This window comes from Triturus cristatus, chromosome 1_1 (genome assembly GCF_964204655.1).
Source record: "Triturus cristatus chromosome 1_1, aTriCri1.1, whole genome shotgun sequence".
NCBI classification, from domain to species: Eukaryota; Metazoa; Chordata; class Amphibia; order Caudata; family Salamandridae; genus Triturus; species Triturus cristatus.
In genome coordinates this window covers 103,607,284-103,633,852 of record NC_140579.1, presented here as the reverse complement: position 1 = coordinate 103,633,852, position 26,569 = coordinate 103,607,284, and the positions used below count along the sequence as shown (strand labels likewise).

The window sequence follows — 26,569 nt, the reverse complement described above, 5'->3', positions numbered from 1 at the left end:
TGCGTAGCTCCCACTACAACAAAAATCAGTACCAAACCCCCATAAAACCCTATCCCCTCCCCCTCGCCCCCCCCCGTCTCTCGACCAGGCTGCGTTTGGGCCCACCAACCATGCCTCTAATCTTCGCCTCGGGTCTCCTCTGCCAGCCGCAGCAGTCTTAGATATCTGGGGCATGTGACTTCTCGGAACTCAGTTGCCAGCAATGACAGGAATGGACGCCACAAGTCCCCATATTTAGCCCCTTCCCCTGCCAGTGTGAGTGCAAGCTTCTCCATCCCCAGGACATACCACAAGCTATGCAGCCAGCCTGTAAAGGCTGGCAGAACGGGAGTACGCCAGTGTGCGAGAATAGTTTGCGTAGCAGATCCCAACGCAATAGCAATCTGCCTGCCTCTGCGGGATTTCAGTGGGTAGGTCAAGGGATTAGGAAGGCCCAAGAGGACATAGGCCGGAAAGCGTGGTATCTCCGTCTCGAAGTGCTTGTCTACCTCATCCAACACCTGTGCCCAATATGGCTGAATGAGTGCGCACTCCCAGAGCAAATGCACTAGAGTGCCTTCCTGGCCGCAGCCGCGCCAACACGTCGCATCTCGAGTCTGGTCTATGTCGTGTAGTCGCACCGGGGTATAGTACCAATATGTTGCTATCTTTGTTAACGTTTCCGTGAGACCCATATGGTATGCTGAATGCCGGGCTCTGTAATATATATCTTCCCATTCCTTATGGGTTAAGACTCTACCCAGCTCACGTTCCCACCTCTCTCTACTGGGATTGTGAATGTGCGCGTGTGTCTCCTGCAGTGTCTTGTATAGGTCGGATGTACATGTGAGAAGCCACCTTTTGTAGGAGGAAAAACTCCTGTCCGCACCAGAGTGGGTCTGTGGTTGAAGTGCACAGTGCCTCACTTGAAAGTATCGATGCCTTTCGGCCTCCTGAAACCCATATTCCTGCTGCATATGGGTAAACGAGTGGACCCCTTCAGGGCCGTAGACATGGTACAGAAACCGGCATCCCGCCACTTTCCATTGAGAAAAAGCAACCTTATCCATACCCGGAGCAAAGTCCGGATTGTCTGTCAACGGGGTGAGCGGGGACGGAAAGGATGTGAGCTTATATTTAGTGCTAGTGGCGTCCCACACTTCTAGAGGGACACGCGTGATGTGGGACGCATATAGATTAGGCGGTCTGTGAGGCTTACGCAGAAACAGGATTTCCTGCAGAGCGCGGGCTGCCACCGCCTGATCTTGGAATAGCCAATGCTTACCCGATTCCCATTTACTCCATTCCACCAGGTACCCAAGCTGCGCCGCCCGGAAGTAGAGCTGGAGATCCGGGACCCCCAGCCCCCCGCGTTCTGGAGCAAGTACCACCAAGGCGCGTCGCATTCGTGGTTTCTGGCCATTCCAAATAAATTGAGCTAGGTCGGATTGAGTCCGGCGAATCCAATCGGCTGGCGGTCGCAAGGGTATGGTACGGAAGAGATAGAGAATCTGTGGCAGAATGGTCATTTTAACTGCCGCCACCCTTCCCAACCAAGAAAGGGGGTAGTGTTTCCAACGGCCCAATTCACGGCGAACTTTCCCGCGCAATATAGCATAGTTGACATCAACCACTGCTGAGAGAGAGGGAGCCAACTGGATCCCCAAGTAGGGGATCGTGTCCGTCGCCCACTGTATTGGAAGTATTGACTGCAAAAACTCCCTCGTGGGCCTTGACAAAGACAGGTCGAGGGCCAGAGACTTCTCCGTATTCACCTTAAATCCTGCGGCTCGGGCAAACGCCTCTAGCTCTGCCATACACGCCGGTAGCGCGGACTTCGGCTCGGCGAGCGACAGCAGGACATCGTCTGCGTATAAGCTAATGGTGTGAGTGAACTCCCCGAATTTGATTCCCTGTACCTCCGGGTTCTGCCGTATTCTTTGAGCCAAGGGCTCCATGTAGAGGGCAAAAAGAAGGGGGGACAGAGGACATCCCTGCCTCGTACCCCGTTCAATGGGGAAACGGGAGGAAGTGTAGCCATTTACTCTGACTGTTGCAGTGGGGAACCTATAGCAATTGAATATGAGCGTGCGGAATCGTTCACCTATCCCGACCTTCCCCAGCACCTGCTCCAAATATGGCCAGTGCACGCGGTCGAATGCCTTTTCGGCATCAATGGCCAACATCATATATTCGTCGGGCACCCGCGAAGCTTTCTAGATAAGGTGCAGGACTCTCTTGGTGTTATCCGCAGTTTGCCGCTCTGGGATAAACCCGGCCTGATCTGGGTCTATGAGGCTTGTCATATAAGGACCGAGCCGGGAGGCCAGGATCCCCGTGTATAGTTTAAGATCTGTATTGAGGAGGGAAATTGGACGATAGGATCCGCAACAGGCTCCATCTTTCCCAGGTTTGGGGATTACCACTATAGAGGCTTCCAAGAGGTCCGTGTGCAACGCCCCCGGGGTGGCAAAGGAATTAAACAGCCGGGTGAGGATCGGAGCAAGCACGGCGCAATTGGTTTTGTAAAAAATCGCGGAAAAGCCGTCGGGGCCGGGGGCCTTTCCCAATTTAAGGCGAGAAATAGCTGCTATGACCTCTTCCTGGTGGATTTCCCTGTCTAGGTGTTTCGCTTGATCCTCTGTCAGCGTAGGTAAAGTAACTGACTCCAGGAGGGCCGCCCCCTCCGAGCTCTCTAACGAGTCTCCGGCATACAGCCTGGCGTAGAAGGCACGGAACTCCTCCGCTATAGCCCCGTCCTCCGATACAGAAGTGCCATCCAGTCGGGCGATAGTCTGGACCCCCCGCTGCTGGTGTACTTCCCGCAGCTTGTGGGCAAGGAGGCGTCCACATCTGTCCCCCCAGTGTAATATCCATGCTTCAGCCGCAATGCCGCATATTCCGCTCTGTCCTGATCTAGCGCGGCTAACTGGTGGCGCGCGGCTTTAAGCTTTCTACACACCCTAGGCGCTCCCGTTCTCTGGTGTATCTGTTATAATTCCCGGGTCTGTTGCATGAGTTCGTCCCGCTTCCTACCGCGCTCTTTGTTGTCTGCCACCGACAATGCTATAAATTCCCCTCGGATTACCATCTTCATGGCCGCCCATTGTACTGCCAGTGTGGTGTCGGAGTTTGCATTGTGTATAGTGAAGTCGTCCATGGTGCGTCTTATGTGCTGAACAACGTCCGGTCGATGTAGGAGTGTGTCCCTGAGGCGCCAAACCCTAAGCGGTCGTGGTGTGGGCGGAAGGGCCAGAGTAGCTAGAACCGGCACATGGTCCGACAAAGCTGCCACCCCAATCTCCACTGTCTTGGTAAGTGCGCGTACCGTGTCAGACGCCAAGAAATGATCCAGGCGAGCGCATGTCTTGTGTACATTAGAATAAAATGAGTATTCCCTGGAGGAAGGGTGAAAGCTACGCCATAGGTCACACAGTCCCAACTCTTTTATGTGTGCGATCCCCGCCGCCGACAGGGCCCCTTTGAAGTGGGTGCGTTGGCTAGACCTGTCCCTGTGAGTGTCGAACACCAGATTCAAATCACCCCCTAAAATGATATTCCGGTCTGACGTGGCCGTTGCCTCTATCAAAGCGGAGTGTATAAACCGTTCCTGGTTGTCATTCGGGGCGTATAGGGAACCCACTGTGAATGTCTGTCCACCCAGGGCAAAGCGAAAGACTAATAATCTTCCCCGGATCTCGGCCACCCTATGAAGGACTTCCCCACGTAACTTCTGTGCCACCAGTATCGCCACTCCTGCCGTCTTAGTAGAGGCAGAGGAAAAAAACTGTGTAGGGAATTTCCGGGATCGGAACCGGTGGCAGTCACTCAGCAATAAATGGGTCTCCTGTAAAAGGCACAGGTCCACCTGGGAGTGCTCCAGACAGGACAGCACAGCCCTACGCTTCACGGGATTGTTCAGACCCCTCACATTGAGGGTAAGGATTTTAAGTGTGGTGACCGGCATAAGCAAGAGCCCTCCCTCCATGCGACCTTAAGCAAACGTACCCCGGAGCTGCTCCCGCCCACCCGCCCGACAGGTGGCGAAACCGTGCATGGGCACTGGCAGACCCTAGCAAAACACAAAGAGGGTGAGCACGGGACATCGGGATCCCCCCCCCCCAACCAACCCCCAATAACACATCAACAAAAACAATGTACAACCAACACCAGAAACTCTGAGTCCATCACTCGTCAGTGAGTGGTAAGAAACCATGTGGGTGAAGATTTCCACCGTGGGACGAAAGCCCTCCTCCCGCCAGCGAACCCTCTAATAACAGACAGGCTGCAAATGTGAACCAGATAGTTGGTCAGAGTCAAGCCGGACCAAGCCCCGACAGGCCCCCGGAGACGGCCTCCAGAGCAGACCTCTGGCTCTCCGCAATGTCCGCTGCTGGGGGCTTCCTAGGGCGCCGTCTGCAACTCTGTATGCGCCAGCCAGCCCCATGTTTCTCCATGTCCGACCTACGAGGCTCCCCGCTAGACCCCTCCTCCGGAGGGTCAAGGCCCAGGATCGTGCAGGCCTCCGATAAAGAGCGCAATTGAAACTGTTTGTTGTCCTTACGGAACACCAGCTGGAAAGGATGGCCCCAGCTTTAGGGGATGCCCTGTTTTTGAAGGTGCGCAGTGACAGGCCTAAATGTTCGCCGTTTTTGTAAGGTAAGGGCGGATAAGTCCTGAAACAGTGCTGGGGTCTGTCCCTGAAACTGTATGGGGTGTAGATGGCGTGCCTTGTGAAGGATGGTTTCTTTAGTGCGAAAGTCCTGGACACATATTAGGATATCCGGAGGGGAAGCCGTCGGCGCCCGCGGAGGACCCACTCTGTGAGCGCTGTCTATTCGGATCTCAGTCTCAGGGGGGTTGCCCAAGATGTGATTAAAGAGCTTCTGTGCGTAATCAAATAGGTCCGCCGAGGCGTCATCCGCCCTCACCCCCCTAATCCGTATGTTGTGGCAACGGGAGCGGTTTTCCATGTCCTCGAGGTGGGTTTGGAGGTCCACTTGCTGATCATGGAGCCGGATGATCTCCTGCTGAAGCTCCGAGATCTCCACATCACGGCCATCCCCCTTGCCTTCCAGCTCCGCCACTCTCTCCCCAATAGCGTCCACACCGCGGCGCACCTCTTTCAGCTCTGAAGTAAACTCCTGCTTGAACGTGCGGATATCTTCTCTCTGCCCCGAACATAGATTCAAGAAAGGCCCTGGTGACCGGCCCCAGGTCCTCCCCCTGCGCCGCCGCTCCCCCGGCGGCACCCGCCTCCGCGCCCGAAGCCATCTGACCAGCCGAGCCCTGGGCAAACAAATCCTTGATCGACCGACCCTGCCTCTTCTTGGTTGTGGGCATAGCCCTCTCAGATCGGGCCGCCGGGGTTGTGTTGGGCCCGGCACCGCCGCCTCCGCTCCTCCCCTGCAGACCTCTCTCGCCTCAGGTCACCGATCCAAAGTGGGCCTCCTGGCGCCAAGCGATCGACACAACCCCCTCTTTGCACCGAGTGGCGGGGCCACGCCCGCCCGATCCAAAGGTGGCAACGCTGCTGGAGTGCGCATCGGACCATGCAGCAATAGCGTCGGCCTCCACTCGTCCCGGTCCCGGTCGAGCGATGGGGCTCCAATTGCAAATTCGCCCGTGTGGGACCCTCCGCCGCAAAGTCCGCCTCTCCCCCGGCGGCCTACCTCCGGACGGAACGGCACACCAGGGTCATGGCACCAGACTTCCGTGCCGCAGCTCCAGGGCGTCGCCTCCCAGCTCGTCGCTCCTTCCCGCCACCGACTCCAAACCCTGCTGCTCCAGGCGAGGCGGGGCCCCTCCCTTCAGGCTCCCCGCAGGCTGCCCAGCCCGTCACGACACGCTGGCCACGCACGCTCCAGCGCTGCCTCGTGCACCCGGCCAGCCGCCGTCGACCTCCCGGTGCTTCTACCTCGAATGCCCGGGTCTACTCGCTGGTCTTCCCCGGGGCCCGCCTCATCCCCCCCCGGGGGAAATCAGCGCCGTGTCAGTGCGCGCGGGGGGGGTGGCGCCGGCCACACTCACCGGCCTCGCTGCCGCGTTCTCACTTCGCGGCCTCTGCCCGGCCTCCACCGGCCTCAAGTTCCGACCAGGCGCCAGCCTCTCGTGCTGTCGAGCCCCGCAGCGTTTCCAATGCCGCCGCCACTGACTCTGCCGGGCCCGGAACCGGCGAACCAACGCTCCCAGTGGTCGCGAGTCACACCGACCCCCGGAATCGGACCTGTGTAAGCCAAAGACGGTCCGCGGACCGGTGCTATCAGGATCGCCGGCGGGAGCAGAAGCGCATCACGTCTGCTCACTCCGCCATCTTGACTCCGCCCCCCCCAATGCTATTTCAAGGTGGAAAATACAAGGTCATTCCACCACACTGAATAATTTCTGAAACTGTTATCCGGTACCGCTGTCTGAGTTCCAAACCACAGCAGGTAACATTTGCTAGAAATAAATGAGAACAATTATCCAGGAGTTCTTGATGAGTAGGAAAGGAGGCAATGGGGAAAACAGGTAAAACAGTTTTGTAAGGTTGAAACAGGGCTGTGGACAGAATCTGGTTTAATGAGTACACTCGCTTAGGAACTGTGTACATTCCATCGTTTTCTTGGTCTAACTTCTGCAGCACCTTTTTCTGATTATTTATGTAATTCTTTATAAATAGTGTATATTCCTGTGGTGAGGAAACGTTTATTTCTTTTAGAACATGGTCAGAAAGAAATCAGAAAAATCCATATTTTCCTTAGTTAAGTAAAAGGGTTCCTTTACAGCTATCATTGGCACAGCTTTCCTACACTGCAAGTGGTAACTATTACAGGTGTTTGTGTATGATAACATTGATCTGGATGATTAATTTTAGTTCCAGGAGTATTGGAAGGAAAACGTTGCATACAGCTGTCAGAATCATAAGGCCATAAGTCTAGTTTTCAATAATCAATTGAGTGGGATTATAGGCTCCATTTTGTATCATCTCATTTATGTTTGAGTAAGACATTCATTTGGATATGCCAAATATTCAACATGGTCAAGTTGACTTTGGTAAAAAAAAAAAAAAAAAAAAAAAAGGTTTCTTCAAGTTTCTCATTGCTCCGCGTCCCAGACAGGTCGTCTGTTGGATAGTTTTGTTTAGAAAGATTGTTTCTTTCTGAATTATTCATGCCCAAAATTAGGCATCTTTGCATTACATCTGCCTGCAGAAAATGGGTTCCCCAAATACTTTTTTCCTCAACATTTACTTCAAGACTCATATGCTTGAATGATTTTGACTAAACTCAGTTGAGTAAATCAGCTTGTTGGTAATGATTATATTTTTTGGAAGCGGTTGTGGCCTCTGTGTGAAATGGTAGGCTGAAGGGTGTGATCTTTCAGCACTCTGAGGATAGGGGGATTTCTTCAAGAAATTAGAATGACACTCAGGGAGCAGGGCCTCACAATGTTGCTATTGTGTGCAATTGTGAATTACTCTAGGATAGATAGCCTATGTGTGAAATAATGTGCGTTGTAGTCATAACAATCAATTTCCTTATAATAAGGATCTTTATTATTCAAAGTAGATTATGCCTGTAAATCAGAAATCATTCTTTTAGCAGTCTCAATGTCCCAATCATCTGATATGGAACTGGATATTATCATATCATTCATTGAAACTTGTCTCACATAAGGCAATTGGAATATTTCAGAGGGTTCCATAATTTGTTATGGAATCTTTTCCCATACTGGGGCACAGGATAAGCTGCAATGTTTGCAATGTAAAACCTTCTTTGGGCTCTGTAAGATTAAGAGTGAGGCAACACTTCAAGAACCACGGGTGAGTCAATTGTCCTTACAGGGATAAAAAGTCCATTAAACACTGAGTATCATTGTCAACCACAAAAGGAGAATAACATTTCCCAAAGCGATCCAGGCGCAGGACCACAGTGAAATCAAAAACTTGTCCCAAAACCATTTACAAATGCAAAGCAGTCTTTGGTGGTAAGAGACTGTATAAAGGGTTGAAAAATCTGTGAAATATCCAGTCATTTTAAATATTGTGGATCTCTCTCAAGGCTCTTGAAAGGGTACCAGTTCAAATGATGTAGCATCAGGTTGCATGTCTTAGAAAACCATGCAATTGGGGTAGACGGGCGCCACTGTCATGTTGTCAGCATCAGCTGTATTTGTTGAACTCAATGTTCTGCATAGAGTATTGCACTCATTTATCCCCAGCCGGGAAATCAAGCCAGTCAGGTTACTGCTTTGTCCATGAAATAAGCCACTCAGAGTAGGGAGAGGCTGTGAGGCACTACTCTGACCCTTTCTTGGTGCCTTCCAGTGGTCTGCTGTAGAGAACTGGCAACATTGTGTTCTTTAACGTGATCAACAGACACTGGTCTGGTTATTCTTGATCCAAGCAAAGGAGGCAGTATAACAGTTCTGTTACCTTTTTCCCCCAAGAACAGAGATAGGTGGTCTGTAGGATGATTCAAAAGCTTGGTTCTTGTGAACTAAGTCCCCTACTTTGGGAAACTGACCGTCAGCAGCACTGATGACCTTCTCTTCACAGGTGGAGATGTCAGAGTGCTTTGTATTAGACAGCATGTCTCCGATGTCTTAGACACTCTGTAAAACATTCAAACGTTCCTCCATGTCAAATTTATCTTTAACCGCCACCTTCTCAGAAATATTTAGGCCAGGCACATACATAGGAACTTCGAAGAGAAACTCATATGAAGTACTTCCTTCCAATACTCATCTAGGCAATTTATTTAATGCTCTCTGAACTCTATGCAGATTGTGGTACCAGCTACGACCTGGACTTACCTCCCCAGCAGGCATAGCCTGTTGAAAAGTTCCACTGGTGCTCTCTACAATGATGTTCGATTCAGCTTTGAATGGGTGCTTAATTGCAGATAAACTCTCAGAGCAGACATTGAATCCATGTAAGCCTTAGAGGCAAATGTAGGACCGTTATCTGAATAAAATGAATGCACTGCCCCATTGACACTAGAAACTGCAAATCTTTTACTAATGCTTACTTCTGTGGCCAAACCTATAGGAATTCAGAACATAAATCAGTCGCTACCAACATATACTTGAATGGGTTAGCTGGATTGAGGGGACCGATGTAGTCCAAATAAATCAACCAGAAGGGGGTATTTGAAATCATGAGGAGAATTGGCAAGAGTCTTTCTACAATGGAGTGTTTAATCTGTTAACAAATGTCATACTGTCTAACATAGTCCATAGTATGTTTATATAAATGGGGCTACCAGTAGTGGTTGCTGTAGCATTACTAAAATTGCTTTAATTACTGCATGTGCAGAAGCTCACCCCTCATGTGCTTCTTTGGTTAAAGCTAAACTAGACAGACTATTAGGTATTATCATGTCACCCACTGCTGGTATTGTGAGTACAGAAAGGTTATCTGAATTGAGGGTGTAGGAGTATTTGAGAGTAAAGCCTTTAGGAGACTTCCCTGCTTGCTTGGTTGCATTTATGGCTGTTCAATATCTGTGTTGATCTTTGTTTAATATCTGGTAAAGACTGCTACTCGGACGGTCTGAAATGCAGCTCTTGCCACTAGGTCAGCAGCACAGTTTCCTTTAGCGTAAAAGCCTTCACACTGATGGCCTCAATGGTGCCTTCCATGGACCAATGGAAGCTCGTCTTGTAAGATAGCTACCTTCCCCAGAGCTGTTTATTCTTTATAGGTTTTCCCTTTGAATCCTTGATTCCATTCAACCACTAATGCTGGAAATCAACATTGTAACCCTGCACACAAAAGGATGAATTGGACACAATAAGTGTGGGAACAGATGAATCAGCCTTTTGAGTGCAAGTAACAGGGCATGCAATTCTGAAAGTTGTGCAGTGCTATCACCTATGATTTTATTGTGAGTGCGCTATGGGATGACAACTTGTAGAGCCACACAGGCTGTGGAGGTTTGTACTTCATACCTAATGCAGGTTAGGCAGAACCATCCATATAGCATATGCTCTGGTAAGACTCATTGGGTGAAGTAGCAGGAGTCAGAACAACATCTTGTTCATGCAGAAGGAAAGCTTGTGTGCAAAGAGTTGGATCATATTGAAACTTTACATCCACTGTACCCATCTCTTGTATATGGCTTGAGCATTAGGAATGCTTGCCTTCGTGGCTGCTTCTAGTGCTGGCACGGGAGAAAAAACAAAGATATGTTTTCCCTGTGCCAAAGGGCACTCCTTCGAAATAGATATTTTACAGCTGCAATGATTTTTTCAATATAAGCAAAACATGCTTTGCTAAGGAAAACAACTGAAACTTGTAAGCAATAGGGATGATAAAACGTATATGCGTTTGCACCAAGTGCAGGCTGAGGGCAAAGTCCTTGGAATCCATTCTAGAAGCTATCACACATACAGAATGTTTTAACTCGTAAAAGCATTGCAGCGTTGATGATCTTTTAAAGATGATTGACTGATTTTTTGTTATAATAAAATATACATGTTTCAGTTTGTTCTGCGTGGGAATGCAAGGACAGATTATAGCAATGAGAAAGTAACATTATTTAAGTTTACACTTCTGGTCTCATAACTTGGTACTGAAATAAGGAGTTTATATTTCTAAATTATATTCTGTGACTGCCTTGCTACTTGGTGCGATGGGAGTCTAGGCAGAGGCGACCGGTGAAAGTACTATACAGTTTGGTGAAAAGATCTATGTAACAAACATTGATTTGTAGGACCTATTGCTGATCTTTGTACAACTGGGAAGAATATTTATACTGACCATGTGAATCTACACAGTGAAAAAAACAGATAGAGGATTTTGCTTGATGGAGATGACAATGCCTGTACTCAGTCAGCAAGTAAATATTTAATTTACGTGTAGAGAGCATTAGAAAGACAATGGGGGAAAAACTATGATCCTGCCATCAAAAGCCAATACAAGCTGGCTATTAGACAGTACCATAATGAGATGATCCAAGACAAATATTTTGAAGGAAAGATTAGTTAAGCATGTAACTCCTCAAGAGAGCTATTTAAGGTAATGCGCTCCTTAACCTCCACTGATCGGGAAACAAACAACCACTCCTCATCCAAAGAGAGATATAATCAGGTGGCGAAATTCTCCAAAAATAAGGTGGAAATAATATATAACTCCCTGCAAGGAAACAGTAGTCCAAACAACGCTGATGTTCACCCTAGTATCAATGATAACATGAGAATTAAAACAGGGGTAAAACTAGATCTCTTCACAGATCTAAGTGAAGAAGATATGACCTCAATCCTGCAGAAGATTAAATCCGTTTCTCCACAAGACCCGATTCCACCAGACATCTTGCTGCAAGTAGGTAAAAGATCTAGGTCTACCACTGCAGCACTCAAATCACTCTCTCTTACACAAGGGATTATCCCCAAAACCTGGAAACACACCATAATCCAGCCACTGCTGAAAAAGCCACATTTAGACCCGTCAGAGCCAGGGAATTATCGACCAATCTCACTTTTGCCACTGTTAGGCAAAATAACTGAAAAACACGTCAATCAGACCCTGTCCCATTATCTAGAAGAGAATTGGGTGTTGCATACCACTCACATGGGCTTCCGACCGCAACAAAGCAGAGAGTCAGCCTGTTGGTGGTCAAAGAGGAACTAAAGGGAATTCTAGACCAGGGGTGCACAGCAGCTATCCTGCTTCTGGATCTTAGCACCGCTTTTGATACAGTGGATCACTATACCATGATCCGGAGGCTAAAGGAAGAGGGTATTACAGGCTCTGTGCTAAAGTGGACAACCTCATTTCTAGAAGATAGGTGCTCACCTTCCAGTAGTTGGAAGGATCTATCTAACACCCTCCAAATCTCGTGCGGAGTCCCACAGGGATCTGCATTAAGCCCAACACTGTTTTACCTCTATATGCAACCACTGGCAGAGATAGCGCAAGATTTTGGATTATCCATAGTGTCATATGCGAATGGCACCCAACTAATACTATCAGTGGTGGAAGGCCCCCAATCCATGCACAACAACCTGGCACCGTGCATGGTACAAGTAGCATATTGCATGAATAAGTGTAGCCTAAAGCTGAATGGAGGAAAAACAGAGCTCATGTTCTTGTGCAATAAGGCGATCTCAACAAACATTATCAGCTGGCCTCCAGAATTGGTAGAACCCCCTGTCCCCCACTCGGTAAATGCAGAAACGTCACACATAGCACACAGTAAATTTAGAAATGTCAAACATAAGCACACTGCAAATACAGACATGTCATACATAAGAGTAAATGCAGAAGCACAGAGGAAATGCAGAAATGTCACACATAAGCCTAATCATGAGTGTAACGGCCCGAAGACCATCACACTCTTGGTGGAGCAACGGTGGCGGTCCAGCCACCACTGCACCAGTGGTCTGACCGCTGGATTACAACTTGGGCGGCCTGACAGCCATGGAACAGCTGCCACCTCCAGGGATCTCGGATCCCTGGCGGCGGTGCCGAGGTCTAAGGACTGCATTACGCTTGGTCATATTACGACTTTCCTCACCGCCAGCTGTCTCATGGAGGTTCTTACTCCATGAAATTGCGGACAATGAGGAAAGAAAGGCAGACCTAGAGAGCCCCCTCTTGGCCCTGTGCATGGGGGTGCAGACAGGGAGGCACATGTTGTGCCCCCCTGTGTGCATGCACCCCATTCCTGTATGGCATGGAATGCACAGTCCATGCCGTGCAGAAACGTGCACTGGTGGTCCCGCGGCAGTGCAGTTAAAGTCTCACAAATGAGCCTTAAAACTGCACTGCTGCGTGCCGCTCACTCCAACCGACAGACCACGATAATACTCAGAATCTGGTGGGCAGCCGGCAGCCCTGTTTGGCGGTGTGGGAGCGGGCACTGGTGTGGCAGCCAGCATCCATCCGCCAAACTGATCGGACCCAGAGTAAATACAGATCTGTCACACATAACCAAACAACTTCCTACAACCCATAACTGAACTCTGATATTCTGAACACATCTTGTAAATTAACACCTAAAAGTGAACTCCAGGAGAGTGCTTAGTGACCACAAATAGATGTCACTTTGATACTTGTGTACCATATTGGCACTTTAAATGTGCATATTTAGGTAGGACGCAGCGCAGTGGCCTGTTGGGCCAGTGCATGTGAGTGTTGAGTTGTCTCTGGGTGTCACATGCATTCCATTGCTGGAGGCACTTATTATGCCACTGTATTTCAAGTGGCCTTTAAGTAGCGCATCATTGCTGTTTCATCCTGTTATCTCGATTAATGAAAATTAATGTTGCCCATTAATTCTCAGTCCATTTTTTTGTGACACCTGAGTCATAGTCTGCGTTTTACAAATATGAAAAGCGAGGGACTTATTTACAAGCCCCTTTGGGCCATTTTTGCATCACTTTTAACATGGGAAAAGTGACGCAAAAGTGGCGCAAGGGGCTTGTAAATCTGCCCCCGAGTGTCCAGAATCTGGCGCACAATTCATTTCAGTGCAGGGCCCCAGAAGGCAAGGAACTCCATGCAAATACATTCCTTTACCGCTGGAATTCTAGTGCTGGAAAATGAGATGCCTAAAAAGCAATATGGACAAAATGATGTATTGATTATTTTTTTGAGCAATATCCTTTTTGAGCAACTAACACACTGTGCTCAAACAGCTTGGTGGAGGGAGTGTTGAGCAGGCATAGCATCATTCTTTCATTGTCTCTAAACACGAACAAAGAGAGATGTCTTCTATTCCTGCCAAGAGGGTACATACAATTGATGGTGCTAGCTTCACAAGCATGGCAGGCTGCTAGATGGCTGAATGGAGCCAGCACACATACAAAATAGCAAACTTGTGAAATCACTGTACTTTCATTACAGAAAAGCCAGACAGATTGGCTAGTATTTATAAAATCATGGAAAGGTTTGCAGAATCAATTAGTGCTTGCATTTTGGATTTGCACTCAGCATGAAAATGTGTTCAATGTTTGAAACTAGTTTTTCAGCAGTCAGTTTGTAATTAAATAAGGTGTAACGTTTGATAGATGCATTGCTTCATGCGTCATGCAAACATGAAAGCTATTGTCCTTAAGGGGGCTTGTTCTATTCTGTGATGAATGCCAGATGCTCACCAAGCTTTGCTGGTACTCACCAAGCTTTGCTGGTGCTTGCACCGTGGCCCTTCCCATATGTGCACTATGAGCAGCACCAATCTTTAAATCTTGGAAGCAAAAGTGATCCAGAGAACACTGATGGAGCGGGTAAAATAAATATTTTTTGGTATACCCAATCCATTTATATATGTTTATATTAAAACAACTAAATGATAAATTTTAAATGATTAAACAGTGTGCTGTGATGAACTAACCAACCTTATTAATCAAGAGAATATACGTGGGAATGCATTAGCATGGCTAAAATAAAAAGTGAACTAAATTGGTACGCATATTGAACTTATATGTTTAGTTTAAGCAGTGTTAACGTTATTTGCGCTTAAATAAACCAGCATTAATGGCTTTAAATGTTGCTTATGGCTAGATAAGTACATACACATAAGGGTATTAGTAAGGGAATAACACTGTTTAAATCATTTCTATGTATTAATTACGATTCTTGTGTCTCTTTACTTAAGTTGACTATTTCGGCCTACTAAAAGATGGCTGCCGACTGAATCCTCACTAAAGTACATGACTTCATGCACTGAGCAATGGAGGAAGGCGCCTGCACTGACTACGTAGTGTCCTCTCCCTGAACCTCCGATCCAGGTCTATGAAGACTACTCTGGGCGAGATGCCAATGTCCCTGAACATGGAAGAAATGTTGCCATCTGGGAACCAAAAGCCACCTATTCACAATAGACTGATACTTTCCTGACCTGAGAACGACTCTCCCATGCGCCTAGTTTATACATCATCCGTATGTGAAATTTTGAAAATGTTGCTTAAAGTATTGGGACGGGGCTGAATTCAGCCAATCAATGACCTGGAAATAATGAAAAATGCTACATGTATATGTACATTTTGGCATAAATATTAGTAGTCTAGAGAGGAAAATTAGGTTACCACCCAAGAACTTGAGACGCATCCTGATCGATGCTACTCTATGCGGCACTCCACGCTGACAGCAGAGGACGGGACGGTAGAATCTCTGATGAATTTCTGAGGACCAGTTTCTGACTTAGAGAACGACAATTAGCCAGAATAGGTAATTATGACAAAAGATAATATTGCATTTGTTAGGATTTTAACCTGCAATTTAATTATATAAAGAAAAATCATTGTTTGAAGAACTGTGTCGGGTGGTTATTTCTTGTAATGTTTATTGAGTAATATAAGAATTGAAGTGTTATCTATCAAATTCCAACTCAACTAAATGATCCTATCGTCCTCCGGATGGAGGAATTGTTAGGGTAATTTAACAGATGTGGTTTCCTCTATCCAAAGTAATAGAATTGTAGTTCGTGATATTTGAAGATCCCTCTGTAGGCGCGGATAGGATTGATGTGGAATGAATGTTGGCGTTATGGGCCCCACAAGCGTGTGATGTGTGTATGTGCGTGTGACTGAGGAATCATTCCGTCCGTGGAAGCAGGAGGAGATTTTGTGTTTTGAACTGCACCAGTAATCTTGGTAGCTAGAGATGGTTTTTATTGTTTTGGTTTGATGATTTGGCATGTATATATAGCATGTCGATTATTGATTAGTATTGATGTATGTATTAACACTATATGTTGAAGTCGTATTGAGTTCTATGTCGTCTGTACGGCTTCTGGGATGTAAGAAGTCGGTGACAGTTCCGTAGTAGGACAGAGGTAAGCGCTGTTCTCGGGAAAGACGGAATTGTGGTTGCCCGTAGGTACACGGGAAAACGCGTAAAAATTGAAGTTGTGCGTCGCATTGTCTGGGTTCGATTCGGTGACATCGCTGTGTGTTGCCATTAGAGACAATTTGTGTGAGAGAAGTGCATATGATAGCAAAGAGTTATCTGTGAAATTTTGGTCTAAAGTACCAGGAAACCAATTGGTATGCCGATAACGCTTTTTACTGAAAAGGTAGCAGGTGTTCTCTGAGCTTGTTAGAAGGACAAAGTAGAGGTAAGCGCTGCTTTGTTAACGTATGTTTTAATTCTTAAGTAGGACAGACTGTTCGCTGTTCTCGGGAAAGCAGGATTCTGTGTGAATGAACGGTATTTCTTTGTGTGAAAGTGCGTGAATGAAATAGCATTTGAATTAATTGCAGAACTCTGGTTTTATTTCTCAGGAGCATTGCGTTTCCACATATGTGTCTTAATACCGGAGACAACAGTTCATTGATGTTTGAAAGAAGGGTAAAGTAGAGGGATGTGCTCTTTTGCCAACGGATGTAAAGATTCTGTAGTAGGGCAGAGGAAGCGCTGCTCTCGGGAAGACAGAATTCTCGTGGGAAAGATCTTTTACTATTCTGTGGTTAGCGGAACAGACAATGGAGATGTTTGTATGTTGTAACTAACAAGTACTGTAAAATCGAAACAAAGTCTACCGAGTAGTCTTGTAAAGGAGGGGTAGACTGTAAGCAGGAGCAGGAGCTGCTGCAGCGACTGTTGACGTCAGGTGGACCGCGCTGGCATTGGACAGTTAGCCAGTGACGTAGACGCCCCAGGATTGGTGCGTTAGTGTGAGTCGCTCAAGGATTGGAAATTGTGACAGTGACGTAGACGTGCCAGGATTGGTGCAGGAGTAAGAGTCGTGTTACTATTGGACTAAAGATCGTACTGTAGCAGGGACGATTAAAAGGGGTCACGAAAGGAAGGAAAATGTATTATCATTCACCCGAAAAGAAGAAAAAAATCATTATTTAGTAAAATGCGGAATCGGTTTGTGAAAGACAAAGAGATTGTGACTAGGGAAGGACAGTTACTTCCCCCAGCGAAAACCCCGCATCCTTCATGGTTGCGAAATACGGGTACCATACTTGCATTTGGTTAGACAATTGGGCAAAGTATACAAAAGGAAGACGGAGCTCTAGCGTTTCCAGAGGATGGGTCCTTTAATTTGGCAATATTGAGAAACTTACGGGAGAGGATGATGAGCTTAGATCCACGACCTAGGTCTACGCAGTTTGAGGCACTGACAGAGTGGGAAGATCAGATGCATGAGCGAGAGAAACAGAGAAATGGCAGTAGGTACCGGTACATGTTCGGACGGCCAAACGATCGGGAAACTCATTGTGATTGAATGAGAAGGTGGCGAGATGCTAGTATGACTGAAGGATTGTTTCCCGTTAGAACAGAAGGAGAAAGTGGAGGAAGGAAATGCCTAGAAAAGAAAAATCATGTAGAAACCCGGAGGTATGGGGCCAACGAGACCGATGATTATGTCCTAGACATTATCTTTTTCAAAAGCCCACCTCCGTACAGGCAGGAACCAGAAACGCCAACTACAGACACACCAGTGAGGGAGACTCTGAGAATCATTAAAACAGAAGTTGTGACTCCAGAAGTAAAAAGAAGAAATTCTCTTAAGGAAAAGGGAAAGGAAAATAGGGCAGAGAGTGAAAATTCTAGGGAACTAGCAAAAACCACATTAGAACTGACAGAGAAAATAAGAGAATTGACGAAAAATCTAGAAGCAGTTACAGTCCCTGTGACCTTAGGTCCTGTTATGCCTATTTTTGAGAAGAGGAAAGACAGTGAGCACGGACTAACAGTCCTGTATGTGAACAATAGACAGGAAGAACAGCCCCTGATGAGAGCAAAAGAGAATTCCTGGGGACATACTATGGGTAAAGGTGAATTGCATGTGTCAAAGAACCCATTTTATTGTCCTGATACTGCCGAGAGAAGCAGAATGGTAGGAGGATCAATATTAGAACCACAGAGATTGACAGAACCAGGGAATGTAGAGAAATCAGTGAGCATAACTACTGAAGAATTGAATGAATGGCTGAAAGGCTTGCAGGATAAAGAAAAGGAATCTCATACCGTTGATGTGGCGAAATTACAGCTGGTGTTAGAAGAGTTGATTGTAGGGACCATCCCCACAGAAAAGCTGAAAAACTACCAAGATGAGGAATTACTGTTCTTGTGCAAAAGTGTCACTTGGGGAGCGAAGAATTTACATGACAGACTAGCAGAAATAGCAAGTGAAATGGGAATTGACATGGACAAGGTAAAAGCTTTACAGAAGCCATACCGAGTGGATTTCACAGAAAAAGACATCGAGAATCTGAACGCTGCAGGACGAATAGGGCAGATTAGGGACATAATCACGGTATTGAGGAAATGGGGAGATGTGGACAAATGGAAGAGCAGGTGGTATAGGAAGCGGGATGACACCTCAGACAGAACATTTCGAGCGTTTCCTGTGAGAGAAAAGGAGAAGGTGGTGATGGAGTTCCCTATGAGAGAGATTCCAGGAGGGGGCTATGTGCATGTCCCATGGACCAGACAGGACATTTTGTCATTTACAAATGACTTCCCTCGATTACGGGAAAAGCCGGTCGAGTGGTACAGACAGGTGGACAGATTTGTGAAATTGTCAAAAGTGCTGTGGATTGATCTGAATAGTCTGTTTGATATAATAGTGCCAGCAGACTTGTGGGCAGAATGTAATATAGTCATAGATTGGCCAACCAAAGAATACCCAAGAGATCCCAAAACAGGAGCCCCAGACCCAGAGGTATTGAAGAAATATGAACAGGTCATGGTATTCTTGAAAAACAATGTGCCTCCCAAAGAAACAGACTGGGTTAAAATAGATCGAACACATCAGGAAGTGAAAGAGTCAGTCCACGCATACTATGAGAGGCTAATTTTGGCTTTCAAACAGTTTAGTGGGGATGACAGTCTGGGAGAGAAGGACCAGAGTCATTTTGTGTACAGATTTGTGTATGGTCTGCGTCCCGAAATTGGGGACATGATCAAGCAGCACACCGTGGACTGGCAGAGCAAGAAAATAGATGAGATCCTGAGGCATGCTAAATACTTTAGTGATGAGATTGAGGCAAAGCAGCGGAAACTAAAAGAAAAGGCAATGTGGGCTCAAGTGAAGGTTGCAGAGAGACAGGAAGCTCAGCTGGTAGAACAAGCTAATAACCCAGGCATTAAATCAAGATTTGGCCCAGGAAAAGGAAAGGGTAATATAGAAGAAGCAAAGAAAAAGTTCCCATGTCACAATTGTGGAAGATTAGGGCACTGGAAATCCGAGTGTAAATATCCACCAGGTACTAACAATGAAAATCTGTCATTGAATCCACAGGTGCAGTGTGAGGGGAGTGGCCCACCGCCGCAACAGCAGAAGGCTGTTAATCCACAGAATCAGGTGCCAAAACCGCCCTTACCACAGAGCCGGAGTACACAGAAGTATAGTAAGGAGACTGGATTCTACAATGAAGAACAGGTAAACAAACCGCAACGCGCGAGCGCTGTGTCACAGCATTGGCTGCAAAATGACGAAAGTGAGCTAGAAGAGATTTATTGACCGTGCCGAAAAGAGGAAGCAGGGTGCGTACTTGGCGCATCTCTAGAAATAGATCAGACAGGACCATTTGTGGATGGGAAAGTTAATGATGAAAACATTACTTTTCTAGTAGACACTGGAGCTACACGATCCACTGTCAGATCAGCAGATGTGAAAAATCTTCCTCTTTCGGATGAAACAATCCAAGTAGTTGGTGTGTCCAACACCCAGATTAAAACGTACCTTACTGATCCTGTAAAGGTCAGAATAGGAAAATTTTCAGACATGCATCGATTTGTGGTGTGTGACACCAGTCCTGTGAATTTACTAGGTAGGGATTTGTTGTGCAAGATGAATTGCACCATATTCTGTACACCAGACGGAATAGCCTTTGAAACACCAGATGAAGATGTTCTGTATAAAATGACCATAGCTAACCGTGAGTGTGAGGTTGCTGGAACCTATGCAGTATTCAATCCAGATGAATTGCCCACAGAATTGAAACAAACAGTTAAAGCAGCAGTCTGGGATTTCACTGGAGAAGATGTAGGCCTGATGAGAAACGTAGACCCCGTGAGAATCGCTGTAGAAGAAGGAGCAGTTTACCCAAACATTCCACAATACAGACTGACACCTGAAATAATAGCAGGAGTAACCCCTTTGATTGAGAAAATGATCCAGCAAGGAGTGTTGAGGGAGATAATGAGCAGTCCATGCAATTCGCCCATCATGGGACTGAAAAAGCCGCGTGGGAAATTCAGGATTGTGCAAGATTTGAGGAAGATTAACAAGATTGTCGTCTCATGTTGTCCCATTGTTCCAAATCCCTCAGTAATTTTGTATCAGATTCCACATGATGCAGAATGGTACACAGTAATCGATTTGTGTCATGCTTTCTTTTCCATACCGTTGCATCATGACAGCCAGCCGCTTTTTGCATTTCGGTTTGGAGATCGTATTTTGGCATGGTGCCGAATCCCACAGGGGTACACAGAGAGCCCCTCCATTTTCAATCAGTTGTTAAAGAAATCCCTGGAAAGTCTTACTATGCCAGAGAGTTCAGTTTTAGTCCAGTACATGGACGACCTATTGGTGGCGTCAAAGACACGTGAGGCCTGTGAAACAGATACCATAGCTTTGTTAAATCATTTGGCAGATGGAGGACTGAAGGTATCGCCAACAAAATTGCAATACTGTAAGAAGGAAGTGACAATACTTGGGTCATACTATCGAAAAAGGACTGAGAAAAGTAACCATAGACAGGATCAGAATCATTAGAGGAATGAGAGCTCCAATGACCCAAAGAGATGTGAGAATGTTCTTAGGAATGGTTGGTTACTGTCGTCAGTGGATAAGTAATTTTTCCCTGATTGCCAAACCATTGGTGAAATTGACAAAAAGTGAGGTAAAAGACCCCCTTGAACTGAACAAAGAAGAATTGGCAGCATTTAAACAGTTGAAGAACAGTCTTTGTGAAGCCCCTGCGTTGGGTATGCCAGACTATGAAAAGGAGTTTGAACTATACTGTAGTGAGCGAAACGGATGTGCACTTTCAGTATTAATACAGAAACATGGAAGGCAAAGGAGACCAGTGGCATATTTTTCGTCAATGTTAGACCCAGTGGCGATAGGTCTGCCAGGATGTCTGAAAGCAGTAGCGGCTACATGCCGAAGCCTAGAGCAGAGTGAGGGAATCATGATGGGGTATCCCGTAAGAGTGTTTGTACCCCATAGTGTGGCGATCCTTTTAACAAGGAGTCGAACACAGTTCATGTCACATAGTCGGCTGACTAAGTATGAAAAGGTCATTCTAGGTGCAACCAATGTGAGTCTGGAAAGATGTGTGAATGTGAACCCAGCTACACTTTTGCCTGATGCAGAGAGTGGAGATAAGAGAAGAGGTGGATCATGATTGTCTGGATGTGCTGGACTACTGCACAAAACCTCGACCGGATATAAGAGATCTGCCATTGCCAGAAAGTGATTATGTGTTTTTTGTGGATGGATCCTGTTTGAGAACGGATGAAGGAGTGTTGAGCGCAGCCTATGCAGTATGCACAGTTTCGCAGTTATAGAGGCATCGCCCTTGAAAGGAGTTAAATCCGCTCAAGTAGCAGAAATAGTGGCATTAACCAAGGCATGCAAAATTGGGAGGAATGCGAGAGTGACTGTGATGACTGATAGCCAGTATGGCTTCGGAGTTGTCCACGACTTCGGCCAATTATGGCTGCAAAGAGGTTTCCTGACCTCAAGTGGAACTCCTATAAGGAATGCAGAAGTGGTTGGAAAATTGCTTGAGGCAATACAAATGCCCAAAGAACTGGCTGTGGTAAAATGTGCTGCTCATGGTCAAGGTAGTGATTACATCACTACCGGAAATCGATTCGCAAATGACATGGCTCAGTATTGTGCCCGAAACCAATATTCTATAAAATCGGTCAAAAGAAAGGGAAATGTCTTCTTGCTCCATAATGTTTATCAACGTTGTGGGAACCTGGGATGAAGTGAGGCAATTGCAGGATGAAGCAGGTGATGAGGAAATGAAGCAGTGGGTAAAAGCAGGTTGTGCACCCAGGGAAAAGGATCATGTGTGGGTCTATCGGGATGGAAGACCAGTAATGCCTGATAGCATGATGTCAACCATGGCACGGATGTATCATGGCCAAGGACATCTGGGAAGGGATGCCATGATAAGGGCTTTTAAGCAGACCTGGTACAATGCAAAATTCAGGTTGATAGCAGAAAGTCTCTGTCAAAGATGCCTGAAATGTCAGCAGTACAATCCAGGAAGGAAAACTGTGGTGAGTCTAGGCACTATAGGCCGGGAGGGAGGACCTTTCACCAGAATGCAAGTGGATTTCATTGAAATGCCCCCTTATAACAAGTTGAGGTATGTTTTGGTGGTAGTTTGTCTGTTCTCTAGATGGGTGGAAGCATACCCAACCAGAAGAAATGATGGAATCACAGTGGCCAAGCTCTTGTTGAGGGAATTCATCCCAAGGTACGGGTTTCCAGTAACCATAGAATCAGACAGAGGAGGACACTTTTACAATGAGATCATGAAATTGATTTGTGAAGCATTAGGTGTACAACAAAAACTGCATTGTGCCTACCGACCAGAGGCTTCTGGTGTGGTCGAGCAAATGAATGGTACTATCAAAAACAGAATAGGGAAAATGTGTTTAGCCACAGGTATGAAATGGCCTGATGTCTTGCCTCTGGTTTTGATGACCATTAGGTCCACTCCAGACAGAACTACAGGTTTGAGTCCACACGAGATCATCATGAGACACGCCATGAGACACGTGTTTGCACCAGTCAACAAGCTGATGACTATAACTGATGACATGATTTTGGATTACTGTAAAGGCCTGGCTGACGCAGTTCATTCTGTGTTTCACCAGGTTGGAGCGGATGCCACCACACTTGAAAAGAAACCAGCCCATGATTTGAGCCCAGGGGACTGGGTGAGGATAAAAGTCCACAGAAGAAGAAATTGCCTGGTTCCAAGGTGGGGAAGGCCAAGACAGGTCATCTTGACCACAACAACTGCTGTGAAGTGTGTAGGACTGAAAAACTGGATACATGCAAGTCACACTTTGAGAGTTCCAAATCCAGCAGACGGCATTGGAAAAGAATACTTTGACGAATCAGAATCAAGTGATGAGTCAAGCAATGAGAATATAAAGTCAAAAGAAAATCCTGAAAGGGGGGAAAATGAGCCAAGACTAGTTCAGACTCCCAGAGAAGAAATTCTGAGGAAAAGATTGCAGATGGTTCAGATTCTGGAGATGAGCAAAACGCCAATGGTGAACACAGAAAGAAGAAAAGAAAAGAATGTCCAGTCAGAAGTAACACTTACACCAAATGAGAGAGTAGAAGAAGTTCCACCTGAGAAAATACTGGAAGAAGAAGAAGGGACAGTCACAGAAAGAGAAGGACAGATTGCGGAAAAACCCCGAGGAGGTGTATGGAACTGCAACACCCAGCCAGGTGAAGGGACAAGTAGTCAGCAGGAAAATTGCGTGCCGGAGACCTGAGGAGGGACAGAAGTAGGGCCAACCCACGAGGTGGAAAAAGATTACTGAAAAGGAAAAGTCAAACGAGACAGAATCTGAGGACAGTGAAACGGAAATACCAGAGGTCGAGTTCTAAGAAAGAAAACTTGGATTGAGGAAAGAAACGGCAAAACAAGAAGAAATGCTAAAGGTGATCATTGGCCAAACAAAATTAAGAAGCTGAGATATCAATGGACACGAGTTAAACCCTCAGAGGCTGAACAAGTGAATGAAGTAACCAGCCAGCATCCAGAAAAAGAGGGAGAAACATAAGTGTCAGAAGCGAACAAACGATCAAGAAAACCAAACCAGAAGTATAAGTCACTTGAATGGACGTACGTGGCACTGCCTGTACAAAGGGAAGAGGCAGATAGTCAAGGAAATCCAGAGGAGACTTTGCTGAGATTGATAAAAGAAGAAGAAACAGGGGAAATCCTGAGAGTTATCTTATCCGAGATCGGAGAAGAAGCGGAAGATCAGGAAATTCTGTATGTGGATGACGAGAAAGAAGTGAAAAACGACGAAAGGCCAAGCTGAGTAATTTAAAATCGATCCTTGTAGGAATACACAGGATTGAATAAGAAATTGAAGTATTTGGATCACCTGATAAGGTCTTAGATCTTGTAGGAAAGCTACAAGAGGAGGAGTAGAAGAGGCTAAGTCAAAAGACACGGTTAATTCTAAAAAAAAAATGGCTAACATAGATGATAACAAGAGTAGATGTACCTTCATGAGAAGATGGTGCAAGACATGTTGTTGTTGTACAGGACTATTAATACTTCTTTGGAGCGTACTCGCTCTTTTGATCTCTTTCAAAGTAATTTTAGATACACTAGCAGGACATACTGAGAATATGACTAACATAGTGAAAAGCTCGCAAAAAGTAATACCAGTTAGAACAAGCACAGAGCATATGCATCAAGATAGGTCAATAACTGATTTTTCTAGCAATGTGTTTTCAAAATTATTGTATGAATATGTACAAACAATGGACGTAAGGGATTGCTACGTATGTATGCAATTACCTGCATCTGTTTCAGAAGGGGTGACTTATCACCTCTCAGCAACTTGTGGAATAACATGTAGTGTCTTAACTAGTATATTTTATAAAGTAGGAAAATTAGAGTATCATTTGTCTAATATAGATAATATTCTTGGACGATTGCCCATGAATAAAGAATTAAATCCAGCTAAAGATGCTGATGTATTAGGAGAAATTTTTATAGAAACTAAAGGACTAACTCTAGAATATATTTTTAAGAACAATTTAACTTGCCGTTTGAAAACGGAAGAGAAAACATTTTTGGATATGGTTGAAGAGAGAAGACTGAAAATACACAAGAATGCAGAGGGACATAAGGAAGGGGAAAACGTTTGATAAATAGATGGGAAAAAGGAGACACCGGGTGGAGTGCTAAATTGCCATACTGCTTTTTAATTATGGCAGGGGCACTCTGCTAAATAAAGAACATTTGAGCTCCTCTAGTCATTTTTACTTTCACCATTATTATTTAGTGCTGCGTATTCGAGGATCCCCTTCACAACTTTTGGGCATACTGTCGCTTTTGACATTCTTTGAGATCTGACAGCAACCCTCTTTGTTGTACTCTCTTTGGACGTTACCTAGTCAATATGTCAAGACCTGGTTCATTACACTGAGAAATACAGACCCAAATGATGACAAATTCACCACCTTCTGTGATTGATGGGTCCTGTCCGAGAAGGGTTCTCTCTTAAAGAGATGTCAGAATAGGTATATATAATATCTCCTGGTTTAGCTTTGTGATTCAGCATCAGACCCAGGTTGTTTTAGTGGTTATTGTGTTGACAAGTGAGGGAAACGCAACCTGCAGGTCTATAAAATTCCCTTGGACCTCCCCTTAGTTAGAATTGTGTTACCGAAGATCCAGTTTTCCCTGGACTGCACTATATTTGTGGGAACAAGGCTTACTACAGGTTGCCCGACCATTGGTATGGCACATGTTATGTTGGCCTGGTCTTTCCAAAGATCTTTCACATGGATAGAGTAGAAAATAGTGGACCAAATAACCTACTAATGCGTAGCAGAAGAGAAACTTGGTTAGAAATTGTAGGTGATACTTTTGGAGCCTTGATACCAGCAGTGGGAATATCTTGGAATGCAAATAATATTCGGAAATTGTCAAGCATAGTGGATCGCTTGTCAACAAGCACCGCTGGTGGATTTCTCTTGGTAAACACTGAGCTGGTTGCCATGCATGCCATGATTATGCAAAATCGACTTGCCCTTGATATATTATTGGCAAAAGAGGGTGGAGTCTGTGGAATGCTGAAAGTTCAACATTGTTGCACTTACATTCCTGACGAAAGCAGAGATCTAAAAGTCTATATAAAGAATATTACAGAATTGCATGATGAAATAAAACCACTGGAGGTTGAAAGTATCTGGACTAGAATTAGTAATAAAATGGTTGCTATTAAAGCTTATCTAGGTAAATTAGGTAGTACTATAATAGGGAAAATATTATTCCCATTAACCTGTGTGATATTTGTATTATTAATACTTAAATTAGGATGTATGTGTTGTAGATATAGAAGAAATAAAAAGAAGGTTAAACAAGAAATTTACAAAAAGAGGGAAATGAAACCAGAAAAAGATCTCAATGAAATAGAATTGGAAGAGTGGAAGGAGAGTATGTATGACAAAACGAGAAGACGAAAGGGAAACAGAATTTTAATTGAGCAAGAAAACATTTCAAATTTCTGTAAAAGGGGAAATAAATTGAATTTTTGTGGGGTTTTTTGGTGATAAAATCACCAAAGGGGGGATTGATGGAGCGTGTAAAATAATTATTTTTTTGTATACCCAATCCATTTATATAGGTTATATTAAAATGAATTATATTTAATTCTAATAAATAATGGAGTGATGTGATATTAATTAATCAGCCTTATTAACCAAGAGAATACACGTGGGAATGCATTTGCATGGCTAAAATAATAAGTGAACTAAGTTTGTACGCATATTAAATTTATATGTTTGACTTAAGCAGTGTTAATGTGATTTGCGCTTAAATAAACCAGCATTAACGGTTTTAAATGTTGCATATGGCTAGATAAATGCATACACATAAGGGTATTAGTAAGGGAATAACACAGTTTTAATCA

The 26,569-nt window shown here is 45.4% G+C and overlaps 1 protein-coding gene across 2 annotated transcripts in view; it reads left to right on the top strand.

The window, feature by feature from the left end:
- The window catches only part of LOC146869643 (uncharacterized), a 38,398-nt gene that overhangs the window by 11,678 nt on the left and 151 nt on the right, over positions 1-26,569 (top strand). Inside the window, exon 2 of one of the 2 annotated variants that reach the window (XM_085609032.1) lies at positions 14,562-19,304. In XM_085609032.1, the coding sequence (XP_085465158.1) occupies positions 17,142-19,304 (2,163 nt within the window). In that variant the 5' untranslated portion in view covers positions 14,562-17,141. Of the gene's footprint in view, positions 1-14,561; positions 19,408-26,569 lie in introns of those variants that run through there. The other variant, XM_085609023.1, reaches the window with a different exon arrangement.